The following is a 25136-nucleotide window of genomic DNA, read 5'->3' as shown; positions in this document are numbered from 1 at the left end:
CACATTTGAACAGTTGAAATTAGGCCTGCATCATTATCTTTCTAGCGTTTTTCAATGTCCCCTTCTGCACACTACTTAATCAAACAGCCTGTGAAGGAGAAACCAAGAAATCTTCACAATTCAGGATCCATCCAGTACAACGTTTCCATGGGGTGTAAGTACTACTGGGGAAAGTACTTTTCTATTTTTTTTATTAATCCACACTCATTTAAATTAGTGTTTTAAATGCAATTAGAAAAGTGCAGGGACTCACTACTTTAGAGTGCCTGCTTGCCCATGAGAAGTGCTGGTACTGTCTTATTAAATGTATTGCACCAGTGCTGAGAAGTACTGCTACTCTCCATTTCGAATTAAAGAAGTGCATGTACTCCGTACCTGACAGCACCTGCCCATTTAAAGCACAGTTTTAGATCACCGGCGGTCCCCTGAGCGAAGATGAAATGTTGGTGGCATTCAGACCTCAGGAGCCGAACAAAAGGGAAGCTTTGGGAAAATCTTTCATACCGAATACAATAAGACAATGGGATGACAAGCATGCCTCTGATCATTTAAAAACACAGTACTTCTGACAAGAAACTCACTCCTCACCCACCATTCACCCAGCGCTAAGTTTGTACTGAGGGCTGCAGGTGGTGGGCACTGGCACACATTTTTAAGCAGCACAGTTCATGATCATACTTTGACCAAGAACAAGCTAAAGGTGGAACAGATAGAAGGATGAAGAGAAATATAGGAAAGTGGTGACAAAGGCTGAAAGCAAGGATGAAAAAGAACCTGCAAGAGTGAAATAAAGAACAGGAAGTGTAGGATGGTGGAAGAAAGAGGTATGAGGTGGAATCAAAACCAGGCATCCTTGATTTTCAGTAACCAGGACAATCTGCACCGCAGGGCTCCTGAGAAAAACTTTAGACCTCTGCACTTATTATAATTTTTTTAGGGCTCGCCTGCTGTGCGCATGCGCATAGCTGGCGAAGCTCTATAGGGGCTTAAACAGCGTTTACCCAAGCACGATTCCACTGGCGATTTCTTGAAGTGCATGTGCTTTTTAGGTCATTGCGCAAGCGCAAGCCCTAAAAAGCGCGTGCACAATGCCACCAGCCGCCTGCCTGCCTGCCTCGCATTACCACATCAAAGGCAGCTTCTCAGCGTGCGCTCATCCCCTAATTATTCACGGCCGGCCGGCCGTACTTTCAGTTTCACGGCCGCCGGCCGTGTCTCCTTTTATGCTAACTCCCTCTGTACCTCTCCTTGCATCCTCCTCTTTACTTCGATTCCTGCCGTTTTCTCTCTTCTCCGGCTGTTTGCTTTGCTTCCTTGTTTTAGGACCCTTCAATCTCATTATTCTCTACCCTCAATTTCTATCACTTTAACATACCAGTGAAATTACCATACTATGCTATAGGCTTTCAGTCATGTTATTTCTCCATCTGCACGCATTAACACCACTTTAAGATGGCAAATATTTGTCTCTCGGGATAATGAAGGCAGCACCTTTTTTCACCCTACACTTTCATTAATATGGCGGTAGCTACGGATGTCTTCGTTTTACTAGCCTAACCTGCGTTGGAAGCACAACAGGTTGATTTTATCACTGCGGCATGCCATGCATTCGAGCGCCATGAGGTAAAGCCACTTACACCTAGCCTTTGTCTTGCAAACACGCTGTTTTCATAAACGTGTGAGAGTATGCATGAAATCCGAAACTTTGCCTGATCAAACGCTGACAGCGCCAATGAAGGCGTCACAATTTTAAAGCACACCTTGAGCATGGCATGAACACAGATATCGTCACAGCCTTGTATGAATGTTCAACATTTACATTGTTGTAGTTAGGTATGGACATTGATTTATTCACATATAACGCATGAATGTAAAGTCATCCTGCTAATTCAACGTGTGGCACACGTTATATTAACACTCGGTATATCCACGGGTTCGTTCTGTGCACAACTTCTTTTACCTTGATTAATCACTGCACATTCTCACGGAGGTGGCGCCGTATTCTTTTGAACCGTCCATAGTTTCCTATCAGCATGTCACCATATGGACATTTAAAGACACAGGGAGACTATTCCACCTTGCATGTAACGCATGATATATTATGGGAACAATATTCCCCTTTTTTGAATTTTGTTGTCTCACTCGCCCAATCTTGGTTTTGTTTTAGGAAAAACCCCTGACAAAGGGCGGTTATTTGCCCGAAATGCATTGGGGCCAATACACACTTGTTTAATTGATTATGGATTTATACTTTAAGGAAGCTGTTGAATAACTCCTGAATTCAATGAGATTACATCCATACCGTTTACAATAAACGATGTGCTTGAACACCTGTATTTGAAATTTGGATTTCATGGATTAAATTCGTCTGAATTGGCATCAGGCAGTGCATTCAGAGGGACACTTCCCAATGGGGAGGCGCAACTGAATACATTACACAAGTTAACGTTCATTTATTTACTTTCATTTTAAGTGATTTCCCCATGATCACAGGCATTGAACCGATGACGAGAGTCAAATTTGGTTTTCCAGTTCTGAAGTGGGCAGCTCTGGCCATAGTGCCACATCCTGCTTCCCCCTCTCACCTACTCCTTTTCCACTTGGCTTCCTGGCTGCTTTCTGATGCTTTCGCATCTAATGCAATAGGTGGGGACGGCTCTGCTGACTTCTTTTCACTCGCTCACCTTGCTCCCAATTAGCATCAGTTACATTACCCAAGTTCACATTCATTTAATTAATTTTAATTTAGTGTGATATGCCTAGGAGCACCAGCGACATTACGAATGCTCTGAGACCCCACGCTGGGTGTCCAATAAATGATACTGGAGATTCCCCATGACTGACTCCTCCATTCTTTGGAGACTTCTTCAATTCAGCTTTTACACTAGACCCCTCCTAGCTCTTGTCCTCGATAAGCTCTGGGTTTGTTATCTGCGAAAGTGTCAACCCCTGATATGCCCTCTGTATGCCTCCTGCAGTTATGTTGATGAGCAGTATGGCAAGATGATTAACTGCCTAAACTTCTGACCCCCGTAATCTTTAAAATAAACAGTGGCAATAAAAAAAGTGGAAAACGGGCATCGGTGACAGCGTTAAAAAGTTAATGGGAGCTTAAATTTAAAAAGAAAATGCCCGGCAGGTGTGAAGAAAATCCATCAGGAGCTGAAATTAAAAAAGAAAATACTTGTCCCCAGAGCAAAGAAGACCAGCATTGGCATAGCCAATAGGTCTCGCCTTTGGGACCTTATAAGTGTTTAACCATGCAACCGTTAATGTTATTGCACCAAGGATATTGTGCTGCATAACTAAATACTTATAAGGTCCCAAAAGCGAGACCTATTGGCTATGCCAATGCTTGTTTAATCTAGCAGTTTATCTCAGACTCGACTTTGATGACATAACTGACCTGTATCACTGTATTTTGGTGGATTTTATCCAGTTGCGGCTTGCAATACTCGCGGGTGGTAGTGAGGGTGCGAGGGAGGGGGTGAAATAAAAACAAAACAAACCTGACTGTCTTGAGCCGCCTCTCCTGCGCCGGGTCCCAAGTTTGGCATTTTCCTTCTCCTGAACAGGAACAGGCATGCTCCCTCCCCTCTCGTAGTCCATTTACAACGCTGCAATGGCAGTGTTGTGATTGGTGCGGACAGCGCCCAGACGGGCGCCTGTAGGGAGGCCTTTTTCTCTATGCAGGCTGCATGCAGCCTACATAGAGAAAATGTAGAGTGCTCATGACTGGTTTGGTCCGCCCCAGAGGGCCGACCAAATAGTCAGGGTACTCAGAGTCGTTCCCAACAAAATCATAATGGTATTATTTGTTGCACCCAAAATAATTACGTCTCTCATGGAATCATTATTTATCAGGTGCGATTATTGGCACCTGAACTCGTGATTAGCCCCTAAGAAGTAAAGCCACATGACAGCCATGGCCACAGACTCACTGGGGAACAGAGTCATACAAGTAAAAAGCTGACAAATTACACCAAGCTTAGGAACATGTCAGCATTCTCACTTGGCATTTCCAGGTCGGGTTGACGTTCTGTTCTCCTAGTGAATTAATTATACAGTGCGCTCCTGAGTGAAAGAATGAGGTTTCGTCTCTTGTAGCAATAGAAAAGAAACCGAAATGTTAATTAGATCGGTAAAGCACTGTGATCCAATTCCTGGTCCCTCCTGAACGAAAGTTTGTGTGTGATCCTGCATGCTGGGGATAATAGAACAGAGGATTTCATTCAGTGACCAGCATAACGTCTAATGCTTTCCTCCATTATAAAGCATAGCAGCCTTTATGAATTAATTTAAAACATATATGCAACAGCTCAATGTAAAGAGCGCTCTAGCGAGCATCTCATTCACATATTCACAGCATCCACTGGAGCGCTTTTCCTATAATATTTGTTAAAATGTTCCCCTTCTTTAGGAGGAACATTCTCAAGGGTTGCCAAAGTTGTAGTTTACCTTCTGGTAAAGTAGGATGATCAGATAGAAAGAACCACTGGCAACCAGGAGGCAACATTTAACTTAAGTGACATTTCATTGGTTCTGGAGAAGCGTCGGGCGCCCAAGAGGTCCCTCTAAGAGATACGGTGCTCAGAGCATCTTCGGCGTGATTTCTGTGGCTCTGCTTAGAGGAATTCATGTGAGAGTTCCAGAGGGCACTTATTTGAGATGAAAAGGCCTTATCCCATATCTTACTTTTAAAAAATACATATTTTTATTAAACCAGCTCATTAGCTACAACAAGACTGAAAACATTCACATGTACGTCACCAGCTATGTGCAAAACATCATGCTTCACTATAATGGAGTAGACTAACAACAGTCACTGTGATTTATATAAAGTACGCTCCTTCATAGTTCGACATTGCATGTGGTGGGAGTTACACACGGTTCGACTTCTCTCACTCTTGGGGGGGTGGAAGTGTGCATCAGAGGACTCTCGGTCCCTCTCACATGCCCCTGTATTCCCGCCAGGGAGACTATATTTTCCCATTTCTTGTTACAACCTCTCCATTTGTATATTACCTTTTCTGCTCGTTGGCACCAATCTAAGTCAGCATCCCACTCTGCCATTGACGAGGGAGAGGCACCACCCCTCCCCCCCCCCGCCCCCCCCCCGCCCCCCCCCCAACGTCATGCTATATTGCGTTTTGCAACCCCAGCAGCTAGGGCCAGCCAGAGTCTATTGAGTTGTGGCCAGTCTCACTCTCCCTTGATTATCAGTAGGAGCCACCTGGCATCCATGGGCACTTCCACTCCCAATACTCTCGACATTACTGTTCTCACCCTTGCCAGAATGAACTGATGAATGGGCAGTCCCATACAATATGGAAGAAGGATCCCCTCTGCTGACAACCTCTTCACATTGCGGTGACTGTGTCTTTCCCCATTTGTGTAGCAGTGTGCGGGGGTAACATGAGCGATGCAAGACCTTGAGTTGTACCAGGCTGAATCTCGCCCAGATTGCTATTTCTCTAGGGCTCTGCAGTGCCTCTATCCAATCCTCATCTTCGATATTGCCCTGGTCGTCTGTCCAGGCACTCCTCAGGGGGGCTAACGGGTCTGGTGCATTGTTCATTATTTTCTTGTACACTATGGACATCCCTTTTTTCAAGAATTGGATCTACTAATAGTCTGTCTTCCAGAGGGGGAATGATCTGGGAAGGTCAATCCTCATTGTACGTGTCTTTTTAGAGCATGTATAAGTTGTGTGTAGGGGAAGATTTGGGCGGGTGCCAGGTTGTATTCTTGCTTTAAATCATCAAAAGGAAGGGGCACTCCATCTCTCCACATGTCTCCTAGGTGCTCAATACCTACAGTCTGCCATCTTGAGAAACCTAAATTAGCCACCTCACTCAGCTGGTCTCCCATCCATAGTGGTGTCATGTCTGTCAACCTGTCTTGCCAGCCCAGGTATCCGTTGCCTCTTTCCAACATTTGACCACTGTTGCAGTATATGCTGGCCAGTACTGGTGTGGCTTATGAGCATATAGGAGAAGTTTTTGGTTCTCATTTGGCATTGCTTCTCTGTCCATTCTATAAGCCGGTTCCTACCTACCAGTGTAGATCCAAACGTTTATTACTATTAATTGTGAGGCCCAGTAGTAGACCCCCTGTATTTTATTTAGGGAAATACGGAATGCGCCCCATTGCCATAATAGGGTTCAGAGTTCCTGGGCTGTCTGTTTAAAGAAGATGGTAGGGACTGAATAGGAAGTGTTCTGTAGAACATACAGGAGTGGCATGGTCATCATTTTGTACAGGGCTGCTCTGCCCATTAAGGACAGTGCAAGGGTGTGCCAATATGCTATGTCGATGCAAAGTCTGTGCTATTGGGGGAAGAGGTTATGCTGGAAGAATATCTAGTCACTGCGTGTTACATAGATGCCCAAATATTTAAAGCCTTCTTCCACGATTGGAGCTGCACATTTTACCGGTAGTCCCGCAGGAATGCCACACAAAGGCAACACAAATGATTTAGTCCAATTTATGGTATAGCCAGAGTCGCTCCCAAAGAGCTTGAAAATGTAAAGGACCCTTGCTATGGAAAAGTAGGGTCTTGATAAATATAGGAGTATATCATCAGCATATAGGGAGATGCGCTCTTCTCATCCCCGTGGCACTGGGATACCCCATATCATCGGGTCCGTTCTAATCCAGTGTGCCAAATGCTCCAGTGCCAGTTCAAATAGCGGTAATTGCAAACACAACAGTGATGGACAGAATGTGGATCAATGTCACACATTCACCCCAGTCCAAAGATCTGGGCCCAAATCCATCGTTTTTCCACTCCACACCACCCTGGGTTAGACAATGGCGATATGCAAATCAGTGCTGACCCTGTGCCCCATGGGAACAGTCCAGTCCGAACTACAAAAGCCATGTCCTTCCCAGAACGGAAACAAGCATCCGAGGACCGGCCCGGTTTCGAGGTAACACCTCTCATCAGCCCGGCTAGCTTGACTCCAGTGGTGTGGAGTGCCTGGGACTCACGTCTGAGCATCCCCAGTACACTTAGAGCAGTAATTGCAAACACAACAGTGATGGACAGAATGTGGATCAATGTCACACATTCACCCCAGTCCAAAGATCTGGGCCCAAATCCATCGTTTTTCCACTCCACACCACCCTGGGTTAGACAATGGCGATATGCAAATCAGCGCTGACCCTGTGCCCCATGGGAACAGTCCAGTCCGAACTACAAAAGCCATGTCCTTCCCAGAACAGAAACAAGCATCCGAGGACCGGACCGGTTTCGAGGTAACACCTCTCATCAGCCCGGCTAGCTTGACTCCAGTGGTGTGGAGTGCCTGGGACTCACGTCTGAGCATCCCCAGTACACTTAGAGCGGTAATTGCAAACACAACAGTGATGGACAGAATGTGGATCAATGTCACACATTCACCCCAGTCCAAAGATCTGGGCCCAAATCCATAGTTTTTCCACTCCACACCACCCTGGGTTAGACAATGGCGATATGCAAATCAGCGCTGACCCTGTGCCCCATGGGAACAGTCCAGTCCGAACTACAAAAGCCATGTCCTTCCCAGAACGGAAACAAGCATCCGAGGACCGGCCCGGTTTCGAGGTAACACCTCTCATCAGCCCGGCTAGCTTGACTCCAGTGGTGTGGAGTGCCTGGGACTCACGTCTGAGCATCCCCAGTACACTTAGAGCGGTAATTGCAAACACAACAGTGATGGACAGAATGTGGATCAATGTCACACATTCACCCCAGTCCAAAGATCTGGGCCCAAATCCATCGTTTTTCCACTCCACACCACCCTGGGTTAGACAATGGCGATATGCAAATCAGCGCTGACCCTGTGCCCCATGGGAACAGTCCAGTCCGAACTACAAAAGCCATGTCCTTCCCAGAACGGAAACAAGCATCCGAGGACCGGCCCGGTTTCGAGGTAATGGAGATTAGGTCGGATAAGTCAGTGTCCCCAGTTCTTTATAACAGAGGACTCATCAGAGGCCGCCATAGGGTGGGGAGTATCTTAGAGGTAATTTCCAAAATCATAGGCAGAAACCTGGAGAACGAATATCTAAATGCTCTTCACAGATCACGGATCTCCCCAGGTGCTATCAGGCCCCTCAGTGTCACTTATCTGCATCTTGTTGTTGGCTGGATCGGCTGGGTGGGGAGGCCAGGCCTTGTCTCCTCTGTAGCTGTTCTTTCTTGGCGGGCGTCTGTTACAGGTCGCCCTTTCGCCCGACCGTCCTCCAACCTTTTCAGCCATTCCAAGCCTCCTCCGGCGTTGTAAAGAAATCCAATTTTCTGTTTGCCAACACCTTAAGCTTGGCGTGGAACAGCATCATATACTTCAGATTCCTGTCTCTAAGGGTCTTTTTCACCACATTGAATGTCCTTCTTTGGCGTTGTACCTGTAGTGAAAAATCCAGAAAGAAGCAGATGGTGGCGTTTTCATAATGGAGGTCACCGTGCAAGCGAGCTGCCTGTAGAATGGCATCCCTGTTCCTGAAGTAAAGTATGATGGCTACGATTGTGTGGGGGGTCCTGGCCGCAGTCGCGGCCCCCGTGCAGGGTGCACTCTCTCTATGGAGAAGAAGGTGGACAGTTGCTTTGGCTTGAAGGTGTGCAGGATCAAATCTTCCAGGAAGAGGTCCGCTGACTGCCCCTTTATTCCATCCGGGATCCCCACCATGCGAATATTGTTGCAGCAGGCCCTGCCTTCTTGGTCCTCTAATTGGACCATGATTTCTGTCTGTCGCTTTGTCAGGACAGTTACTTGCTCCTCTAGGTGTTTGGTCCTGAATTGGAGGCCCCCAGAATTCGCTTCCGCTGTGGAGGTTTTATCCGCTAGTTTCCAAAGGTCCACCCTGAGCAGGTTTACTTCCTCCATCACAGTTTCGAGTTTGGGCTCTAGGGTAACTCAAAAGTCTGTGATCACTCTCATGATGTCTTTTAGCAAGGGGTCTGGCCCTTGATTCTCAATCTGGCCCTTGATTCTCAACTTCATGCATTGGAGGGGTTCCTGTTGCACCCCCTTCCCAACACAGCATGACTGTGTACTTATTAATATGGTTGACCTGACCAAGACGCGGGCCCTTTGCGGGGACCATTGTCCTGCTGTTCCCCTAGTCGGGGGCAACTCCGTGATGATCCAGGGGCATGGAGGGATGGCGGGGGTCCCGACCAGCGCCCGGCCTTTTGTCCCTTTTAGGTTCCTTCTAGTAGGCAAAACAGTTCGCTACCCCGTATGTTCCTCATTTTGGGCTATCCAGATCCCCCCCGAGTTAACGCAGGCGCGCAGCCGCACTGCAGTGTTCCTCAGGGTTCGCCTCTTTCTCAGGGAGGGGGCCCCAGCCGTGGACCCCCCCGTCACCACACCGAAGTTGGAGGCTTTAACTCCCTTCAGGCTGCAGACACGAGTGCCCCCATCAGGTCTTTGTTGCAGTTTTGGCGGCTTAAACAATTATGTGCCACAGACTGGCCTTACTTCAAGTCTGCGCCTACCTTCTTTATGTCCGGTGTCAGAAGAATCTGAACTGCGGCGCTTACCAACCCAGAGTTCACTGCTCGTACTCAGTCTACTGCGAGCATGGTGTGGCCCATATTCAGGCCGGCCTACCAAGCGCCAGCCTCAATTTCTTGCAGCATCCGGCATGCCAGTGCAGTGTGACCCACTGCAGGAGTCTCTGCCGGGGTCGGGCCGTGGTTGGTACGATTCTTAGTTGCTGGGTGCCTCCGCCAGCACACAGCCAGCCAGGCGAATCTTCTATGGCGGGGTTGCTCAGATTCCCTAATAGTCCTGCCCACATTGACCGCATCGGCAGCCCCAGCTAGTTACGGGTCGCGGCCGGCATCATTTTGCCTCTCGGTAGTCGCCCCAGCATCGCACTCCTTCTCGGGCGCCGCTGTAGACTGGGTCACCACAGGTCGCCAGTTCGTCCCTTGCCATTCCTTCAGCGGTCCCAGTGCATCTGTATCCTTTGTAAAAGCGGATGGTGACGGATATTATGGTGGTAAAGTCTGTTGGCTAGTGCAGAGTGCTCAGTGTGCGGACATCTTCAACTGGCACAAGCAATATCTTACCTTTATGCCCCCTGGACTTATCTGGGAGCAATGATTATCATGAAGTAGACTACATAATGAAGTAAAAGTTGTACATTGGCCAAGGTAAGGAAAAGGGATGGGTTACTTTACAGAGTTTTGAATGACTGAAAGAAAAAGACATCAGTACAGTGGCCAGTGACTGACAGGGTGTAATCAAGAGTATGATATGTTCAGATCTGGAAGTAGCAATCTATTACGGTGCTGCTTAATGGCAGCCTCCAACTAGCGCCCTACTAAACTTGTTAACATGATCAGTAAAGATTACTAGAATCTTAGCCCTTCCAGCATACATTTTTTGAGCAGCATCTAGTTACAGGTTTGACACGAGACCTCTAAGAAGATTCAATTATGAAATATGAGTAGCTGAACTTTTGTGATGACAAAGGATTCTTTCTCCTCTTCTCATGTTCCACTCTAGACAACTCAGAAGAAGCTCAAGTCACAGTAGTAAAGGCACCATCTTGCAAGAAGCGCTTTCCTTTAAAGGGCTGCACCCTCCATAGATCTACTTCATACAAACCCTCCTTTCGCCGAGGTTAGTTAGTAAAGTTCATTATAGACGTAAAGAATACTAATGGTGACATCATCAACTCATAAGTGTACATTAGTTATGTTTTTAAATTGTCAAGGCTACAAGAGGCAGCTTTGTAGACTATGTCCTGCCTAAACCTTTCACCTTCCCTTTGTTCTTTCTTAGGATCACCAATCGCCCATCGCCACAGTAGCTGATTATAGAGAAGGACAAAGTCTGTGGGCGATGAATCTTTAAATTGAGGAACCAATATTGGATCCCTGACCTCCGAGATCTTGGACAGCTTGCAGCCTGGGCTGGGCTATTAGTCAGTGATAGTGGCCACATGAATACAGTTAAGAGGAGGATGGTTAGAGATAGCAGGATGGTCCTTGGCCTCACAATATTCCTAAGTGGCCACGATGGAGTACATTTTACTAATCACCAAGCTAGAGAAAAAGGTACTCCCTTAAAGACACTTTTTTTGCCAAGTTGCCAATAGAGTTTTTATTAGAATTTAAAATGTGTCAATAAAAACAACTGATTGTCTTCATGTCCTGCTCGAAAAAAAGCATGAAAAGGCAGATGATCTGAAGGGATTTGTCTTGCCACTGAGACACTGTGGACGTGGGGGAAATTAACTCAAAACACAGCACAGACAGGTAATGAAAAACTTAAGACACTTTGACAGAAGATCTATTTTTCGACCAAGTATGCATTACTAGTAAGATGCACTGAGTTATAGGCGGTTGCTGGAAAGTTCTTAATCGATCCGACACTGAGTTTCAGTTTCTATGATACAAATATACGATATACCATTTAATTAAAAGAACATTAATCTAATGGACCTGGCCATGGGACTACGTTTTCATTTCCTCACTAATGAACGAGGGGTAGTCTTACTAAAGCTCAAGCTGTGGGCGGGGAAGATAAATCAAGCTTTGAGTTCGAATGATCCACAGAATGATGCTCACAGCTGGGGACAGGCAAATCGAACACTGGTGTTAAACGTTATGGACACCTGTCTCATCTCAAAGCACCCCGACATTCCATATTCCAGGTACGGTCTATGGACTATTTTCATGGGAAAAGGTTATTTTCATATCTACTTCTGATTTTTACACAGGGTGTTCTTTTATTTGGCTGCACACAGACCATCACTGTCCTAAGGCACCACACTCTAGGGCATTTCTGTGGGTCAAGTGTAGGTTGCAAGGACTGGAGGTAGACATGAGGGTCCAGGAGGCTATTCATCTTCAAGAAGCTCCCAAAGAAAGAAATCAAATACATAGAGAGGGAGTCATCTACAGACAGCACACAGGGCAGCGGTTAACATCCTGCTTGGAGATGCAGCCCGATGCAGTGATTAATTTGTGAAAACAAAAACTGTAGGTGCCCAAATATTTTCCTAGGAAGCTGCCACCACTTCTCCAACTGACACTACTCACTTTCACTGTCGGAGCCACCTACTTCAACCAGCGCGTAGCCTGCTTCCTGCATGAGTAATGACCAAACCTGGATTGCAGTGAGCGTGCGAAGCAAGCAAGCTGGAGTTCCTCAAAAATGGTTTGAGGTGTTCTCCTTAAGACAATTTTGCAAACCTTGTGTCAACTAATGCATTATACTGCTCAATTTTCACGTACATCCAAAGCTATAGGATCTGAAAAGGTTCACTAAAAGTAAACCCATTAATTATTCCAGTATGTTCATAACCTGGTTCATGGGGAAGTCAAGCCTTTGGGATCAGTGGCGCAGAGGGCCCCCTCAGAACAGTACCTTGGCCTGAGAGCTCCTAAGTGAGTCTGGAAGGCGGCCCTGCTTGTACTTCTCTTTTTTTCACCAAAAAATACAAAACGTCTATGATGGGAAGAGGCACCTGGAGAAGATTGACTTGAGTTAGTAAGACAGAACTGTGACCCAGGGTAAATGCTCAAGCCTCCAGCAGGAGCACTTGGTTTCATTTCCTAGTCCATGCACACCACAGCAGTGATTTGCTCTGTGGAAGGAGCCAATCATAGAAATTCATGAAGGACTCAATGGGACGTGCCTTCATATGACGTACAGTTTTTAAAATCTATAACAAATACATGGAGCATTGATCTCTTACGGGGATCAATAGTGAACAGAATCACGGTAAAAAAGATGCACACTGTGAGAAGTTGGGGATGCCTGGTAGATATTGGATGCGTCAAGCTGACTGTCAGTTTGTAGACAAAAAAAAACACATTTAAGCAACAATAGATTTTTTTTTAATGGACTGCTGCCCATAGGAGAGACCAAACAATTGCAAGTGCCCTAAACCAGTGGGCCCCACAGGCACAAATTAACTGCGGACCCTGTGGTGTAGCTACAGGCAAGATGTATGCCACATTTGAACAAAGGAAAGCACAGTGCCCAATAAGCCCAAGCAACGCAGTCATGCAATTTCAAAAGTTCTCAGGAGGGCAGTATTCAAAACATGGGTGGACAAACAGGAGATCGCCCGATGACCTTGGGATTTAGGAAACCCATTTATACACCCAGACCCTGGACACATTCAAAGTACCTTCATAGAAAGAGTTCACTCCAGCTCAGAGACTCATACCACACAGGAGCTACCAATGTATGTCTGTTAAAACCAAAGAATAGTTACAATTATTTTCTTTATTGACATCCTTTAAAAACTTTCCAGCAGCATTTCCACAACTTTCCTTGCTCTACCTGACAACACATACATTTCAAGTCCAAATTGGCCCTTCCTCAGGGTCTCGTGAGATTGCAGCACATGCCCAAAGAGATATCTCGATCATGGAAGTACAACCTCAATCATCATCCTAAGGCTTACCCTTAACAATTCACCATCAACAACCACTAACACAAGTGCTCAGATAAAGGCCTAGTCACTAAACGCGGCCAGTCAGACTCAATCCTGGAATATTTCAGTGATGTGGGAAAGTTCTTGACCTTGTAATACAAATAAAACCAAATCCCTTGATAATGTGTTTCTCGTTAAATGGAAGGCAATGAAATCTTAATCAATGCTGGCATAAAAGAAGTACAACCTGGAGGTAAAAACGAGTATTTCCTACATCAATGATCTTCTGCGAAGGTAAAAAACAGTTGTCTCTAGCTGGTGGGAGGGAACCCAAGAATAAAGTGCATTAATAGGTCAACAATGTAACTCCTGTAGAAAACAGGGTATCTAACACGGATGCGCTACTTAGAATGAAGTTCCACTAGGAAAATAATAAATGTATTAAACTGAATTAAACACTTTATGTGATACTTCTTTAGTGGTATGTTCAACTTTTTCACAACTCCATGACAGTTAAAGGGGTGTTTCAAACAAGATTTAGCAGTAACCATGCCCCTCTATCTTTGCATGCATGGATTTGAGAAGTCACCAAGGAAATTACAAAATCTAAGGCAGAGGTGTCGACACACATGCACAGTTTTTTAACACAGGTTTACATCACACTCTTCTTTCATTTTTTAACATACCTTCTTGAACATTCTAGTTGAATCCTCACTGATTTGCATGAAGCGCATGATAACATTGTTCAAGTAGATGTCGCTCAGCGTTGCATGGTCCTTGCTTTCTCTCCTTACTTGGTTCAAGAGTAAGTACCAGCAGTTTACCGGAGACAACAGATTCTGGTCTTTCCTGCAAATAAAAAACATGAAGATATGTAGATTGTAATTGTGAAATGTAAGCCAGTTTTGACCACAGTTTTTTTTTTTTTGGCAGAGTTTTATATAGCGCGAACTAGACCCGAACCGAATCAGGTATCAGAGCGCTTTACACATTTTCCAGTTACGTTACATGAGGACACACTTTCATTTTAGGCACGGGGAGATTAAGTGATTTGCCCAGAATCCAGGGGCGTAACACAGGCCCCTGCAGCCCCCGCGGTGCGGGGGGGCCCTCACCCTCCAGGGGGCCCCGTCAGCACCGCACTTCTGTTGTGGGGCTCTAGATTGAGCTCGGAGGGGGCCCCTTCACGTACCCTGCAGGGGGGCCCCCTCAAGGTTCGTTACGCCACTGCCAGAATCACAGGAGGTTTTGGCGTCGTTAACGAGACTCGAACCCAGATCCCCAGGTCCGAGGTCGAGTGCCCTAGCCGTTAGGGCAACTCCTCTCCCCCAAATCGGTTTCTAGTGCACCGATTGTTTGGATCTTAAACTCGCTTTTTACAAGAGTATTTGAATAACTTAAAATCATACTTCCTCTTACCCTCTCTGTCTATGTCAGTCATCGCCTCCCACTTACGTAAGCCACCAAGAAGCTTTTCCAATATGTTGCATCTTAAGTATTTTCCATGTAAGCAAAATAAATTGGTATGTTTTACCGGAGTTGTAATTTATAAGGAAACCAACGGCGGTCAGTTTTTGCAAATGTCTTGTGTTTTGGAATGTGCATAATTGACGGTAATATGGATAAATACATTATTGCCTTTACTAATTATATCCTAGTGTAGCCTGAAATTCACATGGCTCACATCGAGGCAACTCTGCCTAGCCTCTACATCATCTGAAGTTGATAAAAGTGTACCACCCAGTTTCCTAAAGATAACACCATGAATTGGCACATACAATCAAATGCGATTGTAAAATTAGCTCTATAAATCTACATATTATCTAATATTAATCAGTATATGTTATTCAATATTTGTTGTAATTTCTGCATGCATAGCAAACTCCATTTGACAAGTATGGGGAGCACCATCACCTACAGGATGGTATCTGAAGTGGATTTTTCAAGTTTATTAATTTATTTGTTTTTAAAGGTTTTATATTGCGCGAACAAGACCCTTGCGGGTATCAGAGCACTTTACAAGGTAATCGTATAATCACAATACCCTGGCTCAAGTGAATTCAGACATGAGAAGAGGTTTAACTTCTTTTTTGAAAGAAGCAGTAGAGGGATTCAGTCTAGTTTCTGGGGGCAGGGCATTCCAGATCCTGGGCACAAACCCTGCGAAGGCTTGATTGTAAGATTTCTTCTTGATGAATCTTTGTGGTTTCAATAAAACGTTATTGGCACTCATTGACGCTCTGTTGCCACATGAAGGCACCAGTTTCTGTGCCAGATAGCTAGGAGTGTTGTGATGAATGGCTTTATGCGTCAGTCAAGTGATTTTTAGTTTAATTCTGGCTTTGAAGCCAGTTAAGGGATCTGAGGTCCGGGGAGATGTGTGAGTTTGTTTTGGAGCCAGTAATAAGTCTGGCTGCTGCGTTGATTGAAGCTCTTAGAGGGGCCGTTGAGGATCTGGGAAGGCCGCACATAGAGATACTTCCATATTCCACTCTTGGGATAACTAGTGCTTAACTAGTTGCTTAACAAAAGCCAAATGGTTACAGTTGAGGGAATTAAAGGGTCGGTCATATAGAAGAGCTGGGCCCTCAGACTCATATCTTCCAACAACAGGTAGCTTAGTACTAACTAGCCTTGCACCGAAGACCTTTGCATTTCAAACATGCACAAAGATTCTATCACAGCAAACATGTAGAACCAGTGGAGTAAGGCAAACGCAAATAGACAAGCACGAACTGTAGGACATTCTGACCAGACAGTATCTCTGCCCTGGAACTAGCAGTTTTGGCAGCAGAAAGCATGCATTCTGCATTGAACCCTGATAGGCGCATGATTCCAGAACATGGGTGAAGGAAACTTCAGTAATGGATTGAGCCTAAATAAAAGCTTAACAGAAGTTAGGGAAGGAAGCAATATGAAGTGGCATCCAGAGAGGCAGAAGCCCACCCAAGTGGCTTCCATAGGTGAAAAAAGCCATAGTATATCCTGGTGTCTTTAGTATAATCCAAATAGAACTTTTGGGGTCTGATGTACAGTCTCTGTTCACAAACCAGCGATGTGCAAATTGGCCACAGGCTGGTGTGCGACTGGGAGCACAGCTTGTGATGCGACCTATGTAGTAATAAGTCACATCTCTAATTTCCCATTTCCAAGTCTTCACAAAACAACCTGCCTATTGAATAATAATTAAGCAGATTGCTATCTGACACATCCTGTGTTTGACTGTGAATGCAGGAATGGTGCTCTGCAAGAAACAGCAGACCACTATCCCTATGTTTGCATTTCCAAACAGGAACAAGCATTTGCAATGCAATAGGTCTCGCATTTGCGAGAATTTACGCTATTGGCATTTTAAATGACAATGCATTTTATTTATCCGTTTTGATAATGAACACATAAATAAACGGCATTGTCATTTACAATGCCAATAGCTCAAACTTGTAAATGCGAGACCTATTTCATTTCAAATAAGCAGCCGCCATTGTCCCGGGCTGCTTGGAAAGTGAAAGCGTGCATGGTGCCCTGAATGTTGCAGGAAAGCATTTCGTGCCTGCAGTAGGAGAAACTCATGAAAGAAAATAGTGCTTACAGACTAAATAAGACATACCGTGTAACAACCGAAGTAAAAGGGCCAGTCCTCATGGGAGGCTACAAATGAAGACAAGTTGGTAGTAAGGAGGGAATAACAAGCTTATTAACGAATCAGAGGCCAACATTTACAAAGGACAATGACACAAGCCAATGAAAAATATTGCGGAGAATGGTTGGAGCTTCAAGTCCATAGTCGAATACAGCATGCCTGGCAGAGCAGCGAATGTGCTGCCCAGGCTCGACCTAAACATGTTTTACAAACAGTTTGTAATCCTTACAGGAACATATGCTGGTTTTAACCCCTTCCATGCGTCGGACGGCCGGCGGCCATCCGACGTCACGGTGGGCGTGTGCGGAGGACGGCCGGGGGCCGTCCGAACCATGCCCACATCGTAAATCACCCGCACCGCGGCGGAATTTTCGCCGCGGTCAAGGGGATAAAACAACAATGCTTCTTGTTTGGTTAGATATCAAGGGGAAGCACACAGGGGGCGCCCTGTCCCAATGTCTGTGGTCCACACATTTCCAAAAGGGGAAGTTGTCCCCGAGGATTTTGGTAACTTTACAATGGTATGAACTGCAATTGTAATTGCAAACCATTGATACAGAACAGTGACATTTGCAATTAGCTTGTGGCACCTCTTTCAAGACCAGTCTTAATTGTAGTTCAGATTGGAATCCAAAACTCGTTTTGTGAGTTTGAAAGGCTTTTCCAACACACAAAAAGGATGTAGGATATTACACATCACACTTTCACATTTACAAACCATGTAATTTTGCAAATCACTGGGTTTGCGAACCCAAAAGTGTTTAGTACTTCAAGCCCCTTACGTTTTAAGATGTCTGAACTGTGTCTGTTCAGCTGAGGAGGCATGAGATCAAGAAAAGGGAGGGAGGTAAATTGTCTGGTGGATATGAAAATCAGACTGTACTTTGAGAAAAAAAAACAAGCTTGAATTACTATTCTGTTCTGTTTATCAGATAAACAGACAAGTGCATATTGCATCAAATACATTCAAATGGGTGTAAGTCAACCTGGTTAAATGACATTTAATCCTCACTATGCCTTTCATACTAATAAGCAGAATTGACATTTTACATATGAAACATTGCCTCAAAAGAATATTGCATGTAGGAATTCGGTTGGTATCAGGAAATTGTAACTGGATTCAGGATATCGGCAAGACCTCAGTCACTGAAAAGATACTGGACATGGTTTCACTGTTAACCACCGAAAGGGACTGTAGGACTACTAGTATTGAAACATACAGTTAGTTGTTTAGAAGTGTCAGAAGCAGAGCTAGTTAGTCAGCTAGCCAGGAGGTGGATCCGCATTGCTCACCTTCACCACCAACCGTCCCCCTGGAAACAGAGTAGGTGGGAAAAGTGATGCAATGCCATGGTACCTCTAAAGCCATTCACATGGACGTGCGCTCTACTACTGGCCTCTCTTAATTTCCCCTTTTCTGGTTCTGTTTAACAAGAAATCAGCAAACAAAAGATACCAGGAGCCTGCTGTTAGGGTGGCTACAGGTTTTAATTATAGCATACGAAGAGGCCCGTGGATGCTCGATGGCAGGTTTTGCAGTCTCTGGTTGGGACCGTTCGATGATTACCTAAGTGGGGTAAGGTCTAAATAGTCTAGAAGGGATTATCTGACTTCACAGAATATAAATTACAATTGACATATTGAGTAGCCAAGTTATCAAGGAGCCAACAGGCCTGATAATTCTGGTGGAGAACAGGTAAAGGGAACAAATTAGATGCAAGTGGGCCACTGCTTGACAAAAAGGCAGGCATTCATGCAAGTGTGGCAAGTTAGAAATTTGGAGGAAACTCATCACCTTAGTACATAAAACAAACAAAGGTATTGAAAACGAATAAACCACCCTTAAGAGCAACTGAAGAGGTAGACATGAATTAATGGCAAAGAGGTGCCGTATTAAAACTCCATTGGCAAACTTCTGCAAATGTGAAACACTTTGTAACTTTCATCAGACATTCTCTAAACTTAACTTCTTGATAAAATCACAAATAATAGGTTTTTGCGGGCATCTTTTCCAACAAAAACATTTTGGATTGAATTCGCCCTGCCAAGTTATTGTTCTCATGGGGTGGGAGTGGGTGTGCATGGCCTGCAACTCAGATTTATGTGTAATTTTCCCCTTACAAAAAACACTTTGCCAACCTTGTGTTTGTGAAGTTGACCAATTGTTTCCTGCAATTGGCAAAAGGCAAATCTACACACCTTTACTAGAACCCTCCTTCTCAAACACAAATGTGGCATCCTACAGCTGCATGTATTGTAGGTAATATGAAGAGAATGGACGTGTGAATCTGACGTTTATTTTTACATTTTTTGAAACTGCTATAGAGTCTCACTAAAGGATTAGTGCATTCATAGAGGGCTGTCTGCAGCACAACATACAATGAACACCGTCTGAAATTCTGTAACCAAGCTCATACAGTGCCTGCTTTGCTCTCTTATTTAAAATGTGAGCCCACACACTATTCACCTTACGCAGGCAAACATAACACAAGATCCAATATTTCGTCAATTAACATAGTATGGTATTAAAACCACTGTCACCTTTTCACACTGTAAAAATCCACAACGGGATAAACAAAAAATACAAATCCTGAACATATGTTCAATATAGTCAGTATTTTTATTTTCATTATTTGCTGCAGTATGGAGAGTTCACATCTATTAGTTTTTGTATTATAAAAATGACACTAAATAATCTTTAGTTGTTGGCAGGTACCTTTTATCTCACTGAACTGCTAATGTGTGTATATCGGGAGGAAGGCTTTTCAATAGATGTTTTTGAAAATCTGTTGCATTTGAAGTGAAATGTTTGCTAAGGCCTAGGGATTCTCAAAGGTAATGTATTGTATATGTGTTTCTCTGGTGGTCTGTTCAGTTAAACAAACAGTGGTTTGCTCGCCTCCATCTGTTGATACAGAACGCCAGATAAGAAACCGAAAAGGCTAATATTGGTCTTCTTTGTGGTCACCTTCAAGCCTCTGAAGTATGTACTTCCTCATCAAAGGACTGTTAATTAGCAGACAGTTTTGCTGCTAGCAGATTTGCTGTGTCAAGAACGTATTCGCTGTAGACAGGGCCGGACTGGAAACCACATTCGACCCTGGCAAAGTGCTCGACCGGCCCCCCTCCCCACTCGGGGGGGGGGGGGGGGGGGGGGGGGGTTGGAGGTGCCACCAAGCTCTTAGCCGGGGCTGGGCTTCAGACGATTTTGGTACAGGGCCGATTTTGCAGCTTTGCTGCAAAACAGCCCTGTTACAAAAACGGCACCCAGGGGCCCAAAACCAGCACCCACCCGTGCAGCGCACCGGGGGATTGCCCGGTGCCCGCTTTGGCCAGTCCGGGCCTGGCTGTAGATCCCCTCGCAGTTTAACATCCCTGATGCCTATTCTGTGAAAATCTGTAGCCACTGCAAAGGGGAAACTAATGGGGGATTGGTGGAGCAACAGGATCAGGGAGTGTGGGCCGGAAATTAAAAGAACAAGCATTGGAAATGCAATAGGTCTCGCACTTATTGGAGTTGGAGGTATTGGCATTAGAAATGCCAATTTTGTTTACCTATGCAACAGATATGCCCTCCCCACCTTGATGAAATAAAGAACTCGGTAGTGTTTTTTTTTTATGTCCTAGCTCTGCGAGTGAAAATGGCAGTTCCGTCCACATTAAAACAAGCAGTGTTGTGAGGGTGCAGTACCACAGGCCGGGTATTAGGTGTCTCTTGGGAACTCTTATGGCCACATATGGTACTGCACCCTGCAATATGACTAGGCAGAGGATATTGCACAGAGGTAAAGCTGCTGGCTGGTGAGCTGGGGATCCCGTTTCAAGTCTGCTGTCAGGCTCAACATCCTGTGAGAATGGGCTGATTATTTAGTTTCCCTGAAGCATTTAGAAAAACAAAAATGGCCTCGGAGGGTGGTGAGGGCCTGCGAGCAGTGTTGTGAGAGGGGTGAGGGGGACAACGGGGAGATTAAGGGATATGAAGCAAAGCAGTGTGTTGTAGGGGAGGCACAGGAGATAAAGCAAGGGCAAGCAAATGATGCGACAGTCACTGCACAAGTAAACAGAACAGTTCATGAGCAAAGAGGTAGAACAACTAAAAAAGAAGAGTTCTCTCTAAGTATAAATAACCTGAACAGTGAGAGCACATTTAAAAGGGGCAGTCCTCGTGGGAGGATACAAAATTTCAGAAGGAGGAACTACTAAGTGTATTCCCCAAAGAAAAGTCAGCATTTCTAAAGGACAGCAACAGGAACCAATATAAAAGACAAGCGATTTTATCAAGCCCATATCCTTGATAGAGTATGTCTCAAAGAGACCGCGCAAGTGCTGCCTCTGCAAGACCTAAAAAGATGAGTGGGATGAGGACGAGCTGGAGGGTGGGTGGTGGGACAGCAACATGATAGCATGGGGGGAGTGAGGATGTAAAGGAGGAAGCAGCACACAAGGGAGAGATGAACAGTGCAAGAAAACATATGCACTCCCATGAAGTGAGAAAAGCACAGGAAATGGCATTGTACTCAATCAGTCTTTCAACAACAGGCAGTTAGAACTGTCTTTGGACAAGACCTAAAAAGTGATGCATTAGTCATCTAATTTTAACGGCGCTCGTGGTGCAAAGGAGTGACCATGCTATAAGTGACTGGTGAATGTGCAGTGTGTCCGGTTATTACATATAGCAGCCAGTTTCCACATCACGCCTATTTAGCAACTTACTTTAAAGCTAAAGAGCACTGATGCAGTACCATTTATGAATAACCTCCCTTCGACGGACTAAAGCATCGCAAGCCAAAGTTTCTCAATTGCCTAAGCACGAAAGATGTAATTCTGTATCGAGGATGCCATTGCCTATCAGGAGGTTAAGATTCTAGGTTTACATTTACCATCAATTCCTCTTAATTTTAGTAAAGAAGGACAGAAACATATATGTTCAAGAGGAAAAGGAGAATTTGCCTGCCATCCCCTGAACCCCCCCCCCACCCCACCACCCTCCCAGGCAGCAGCAGAAACGCACTTCTTCGGCTGTCCGAATGGCAGGACAGGAACAACCAGGTCTTGTCATTCTGCTGCCACCACCTTCCTATAGACACATGACAGCCGAGCGATAATTAGTACTCCACCTCAATGGCTGCCAGGAACCTTATGTTCCCTTGCCATTTGACACCAGGACACAGCTCCAGTGCTGGCTCTAACTGGCCCCTTGCTCCTTTCACAAAACATTGAGGTGCTTTTGCGCTTCGTCACTACAATTGTGATTATTAATGATATGTCAGAGAATGGCTTCTCGTTTGCTATATTCTAAAAATAAAATAGGTGTCCAAGGTGAAGGTATATGTCACAATGGAGGATGACTCAAGGCCCAAGCCTGCTTTTCTAGGCCATCACGTCAAAATAGCTGTCATCCTTGAGTCGAGTGGATGTACAGTTTCTGCCTGAAGCGTGTCTACTGTTTCTTATTTGCAATGCTTAGGTGTCTTTGATTGACTGAAATCATTCTGCAATCTCAAGGTTTACTCTACCACATGTTACTCTATTGGCATTGGACCTAAAGGGCGAGAAATCCATGCTGCCACATTCTTTAAGTAACTGCTCTAAAATGAACACTGCATCTGAACACCTCTGACTGTCCATTTTCTCTCTCAAAACTCTGCAGCCCCTTCCCTCTTCTCCAGGTAAACGTTGTCCGATTGTGTATTCTTTTCCTATCGCCCTGTAGAGCACTCTACTGTCGATGGCTAGGCTTGCAGTCCGTAAATACAAGACACAAACATACATTCTGCCCTTCCATGGCCACCCTAGAACTCTTTCAAATGGGCACAATAAAGGAGTACAGACAGTCCTTTCTGAGGCGCTTCTAAGCACATGTTAAGCTCATGTCGGAGAGTGCTAAAACTCTGCAATTTTAGAACTTTCCAACCATTAAAAGAATACACTTTGGGCATGACCGGTGTTCAGGTCAAGACATGAAGCAGTTCTTGAGAGGAGTCAACAATAGGACATTAACAAAAAACCCTCAGCGCTGGTCTGCTGGGTTTACATTTCAGTGAGAACTCTGAAGCAAAGGAGCTACGCGTGGAGTATGAACTTATGATTGCTTAGGACAGAGAGAACTTAGTCCTTGAACTTTTAACATATCACTGTCAGTAGACATCGTTTGAACCTATGAACAACAGTTCACTCTTGAAATACCTACAACCACAGCTTTGATTCAAAAGATGTGTCCTGTGAGTGATGGATTTCTTTTACCGGTGACAAGCACCTGCTGGTACTGATGCGAGTGAGCACAGTGCCCGAGCGGCCATTGTTCATGGCTTATTGTAGCAAGAACTGGTTTAAAGTTTCCAAGGGAAACTCACCCAACATGTCAGCATCACTGTGACAAGTCCTCAACACCTCATTGCAGTTAACAGAGCCTTTGAGAGATGCGCTAATCTGACTGACATACATTATTGACGAGACTATGGTCCCCATGTCTTAAAACTGGAAACATTTGATTAAGCGCATATATATATATATATATTCACTGAAAAAACCATAGGTTAGAGACCATATATAGTTAGGAATTAGCATTTAAAAAACCTTGAAAATTCACTGAAAAAACCATAGGTTATAGACCATATATAGTTAGGGATTAGCATTTAAAAAACCTTATTTTACTCACACAAAACCATTGAAATTCCATATATAGTTAGTTGCACTAACTATATATTGCGCACCCGCAATCCACTGCTGATGATGTCACATATTACATCATTCATAACATGGTCAGTGACATCACTGATGACATCACTGATGACATCTCAAATGACATCACTGATGACATCACTGATGACATCTCAAATGACATCACTGATGACATCACTGATGACATCTCAAATGACATCACTGATGACATCTCAAATGACATCACTGATGACATCACTGATGACATCTCAAATGACATCACTGATGACATCTCATTTGACATCAATGGTCACATCACTGATGATATCATTCATGTGACAATACAATGCATCTCCTCACACTTTAATATAACCTCTGTTACACCCAGTGTTAAATACAGAATATAATTTTTTAAACCATTGACACACTAATACTAGTTACTACATACGCACTCACTGATTCCTACGTCTACACACACATTCACTCATTCACCCGTACAATCATTCATACATACAATCACTCATCTTTACAACACTATCATATGCACTCATACACCTATACAGACACTCACACTCTGCCACTCATCCATGGAGTTACTCACACACCTAGTCAGTCCTGTAAAGAATCAATCACACTTCCATTTTCTAATCTATACAGTTAAACATAGAGCACCTTACATTTTGAAACATATACTAACACATACTTACTCTCTTATACAATCATTGATACAAGTACACATTGATCTGCACACAGTCACACATCTCCCAGCCAGCCACACACACACTCAGTCTCCCATACAAATACTTGGGCAATCAATCAATAACCCATATAGTGACTCATATAGCTACTGATCAACACATGCAGCAGTTTACAGAACAACAAACATAATGATGCACAAATTAAGACAGTTCAGTCACTAACCCATGCACTCAGTGAGACACATTTAATCAGTTACTCATACAGTCAGTCACGCACCTACTAAATCCTTCATCCAGACACTTCTACATCTACTCATTCTTCAATATGTTAAACGTATTTAAACTTTACAGAAACACACAGTCACTGGATGATGTCATCAGTGATGTCATTTGAGATGTCATCAGTGATGTCACTGACCATGTCATGAATGATGTAATATGTGACATCATCAGCAGTGGATTGCGGGTGCGCGATATATAGTTAGTGCAACTAACTATATATGGAATTTCAATGGTTTTGTGTGAGTAAAATAAGGTTTTTTAAATGCTAATCCCTAACTATATATGGTCTATAACCTATGGTTTTTTCAGTGAATTTTCAAGGTTTTTTAAATGCTAATTCCTAACTATATATGGTCTCTAACCTATGGGTTTTTCAGTGAATTTCAATGGTTTTTTAATAGCAAATATCATAAGCTGTCGAATGTCAAGTACGTGGTAAGTAAAAACATTTTCGTGTTTATGCACAC

The 25136-nt window shown here is 44.4% G+C and overlaps 1 protein-coding gene across 1 annotated transcript in view; it reads right to left on the bottom strand.

Moving 5' to 3' along the window:
• SRGAP1 (SLIT-ROBO Rho GTPase activating protein 1) overlaps positions 1–25136 on the bottom strand; it is a 548065-nt gene that overhangs the window by 216350 nt on the left and 306579 nt on the right. The window contains exon 3 of the mRNA XM_078676051.1: positions 14076–14238. Coding sequence (XP_078532177.1) covers positions 14076–14238 — 163 coding nt within the window. The remainder of the gene's footprint in view (positions 1–14075; positions 14239–25136) is intronic.

This window comes from Lissotriton helveticus, chromosome 1_1 (assembly GCF_964261635.1).
Source record: "Lissotriton helveticus chromosome 1_1, aLisHel1.1, whole genome shotgun sequence".
Classification (NCBI taxonomy): Eukaryota; Metazoa; Chordata; class Amphibia; order Caudata; family Salamandridae; genus Lissotriton; species Lissotriton helveticus.
This window is presented reverse-complemented; position numbering and strand designations above follow the sequence as displayed.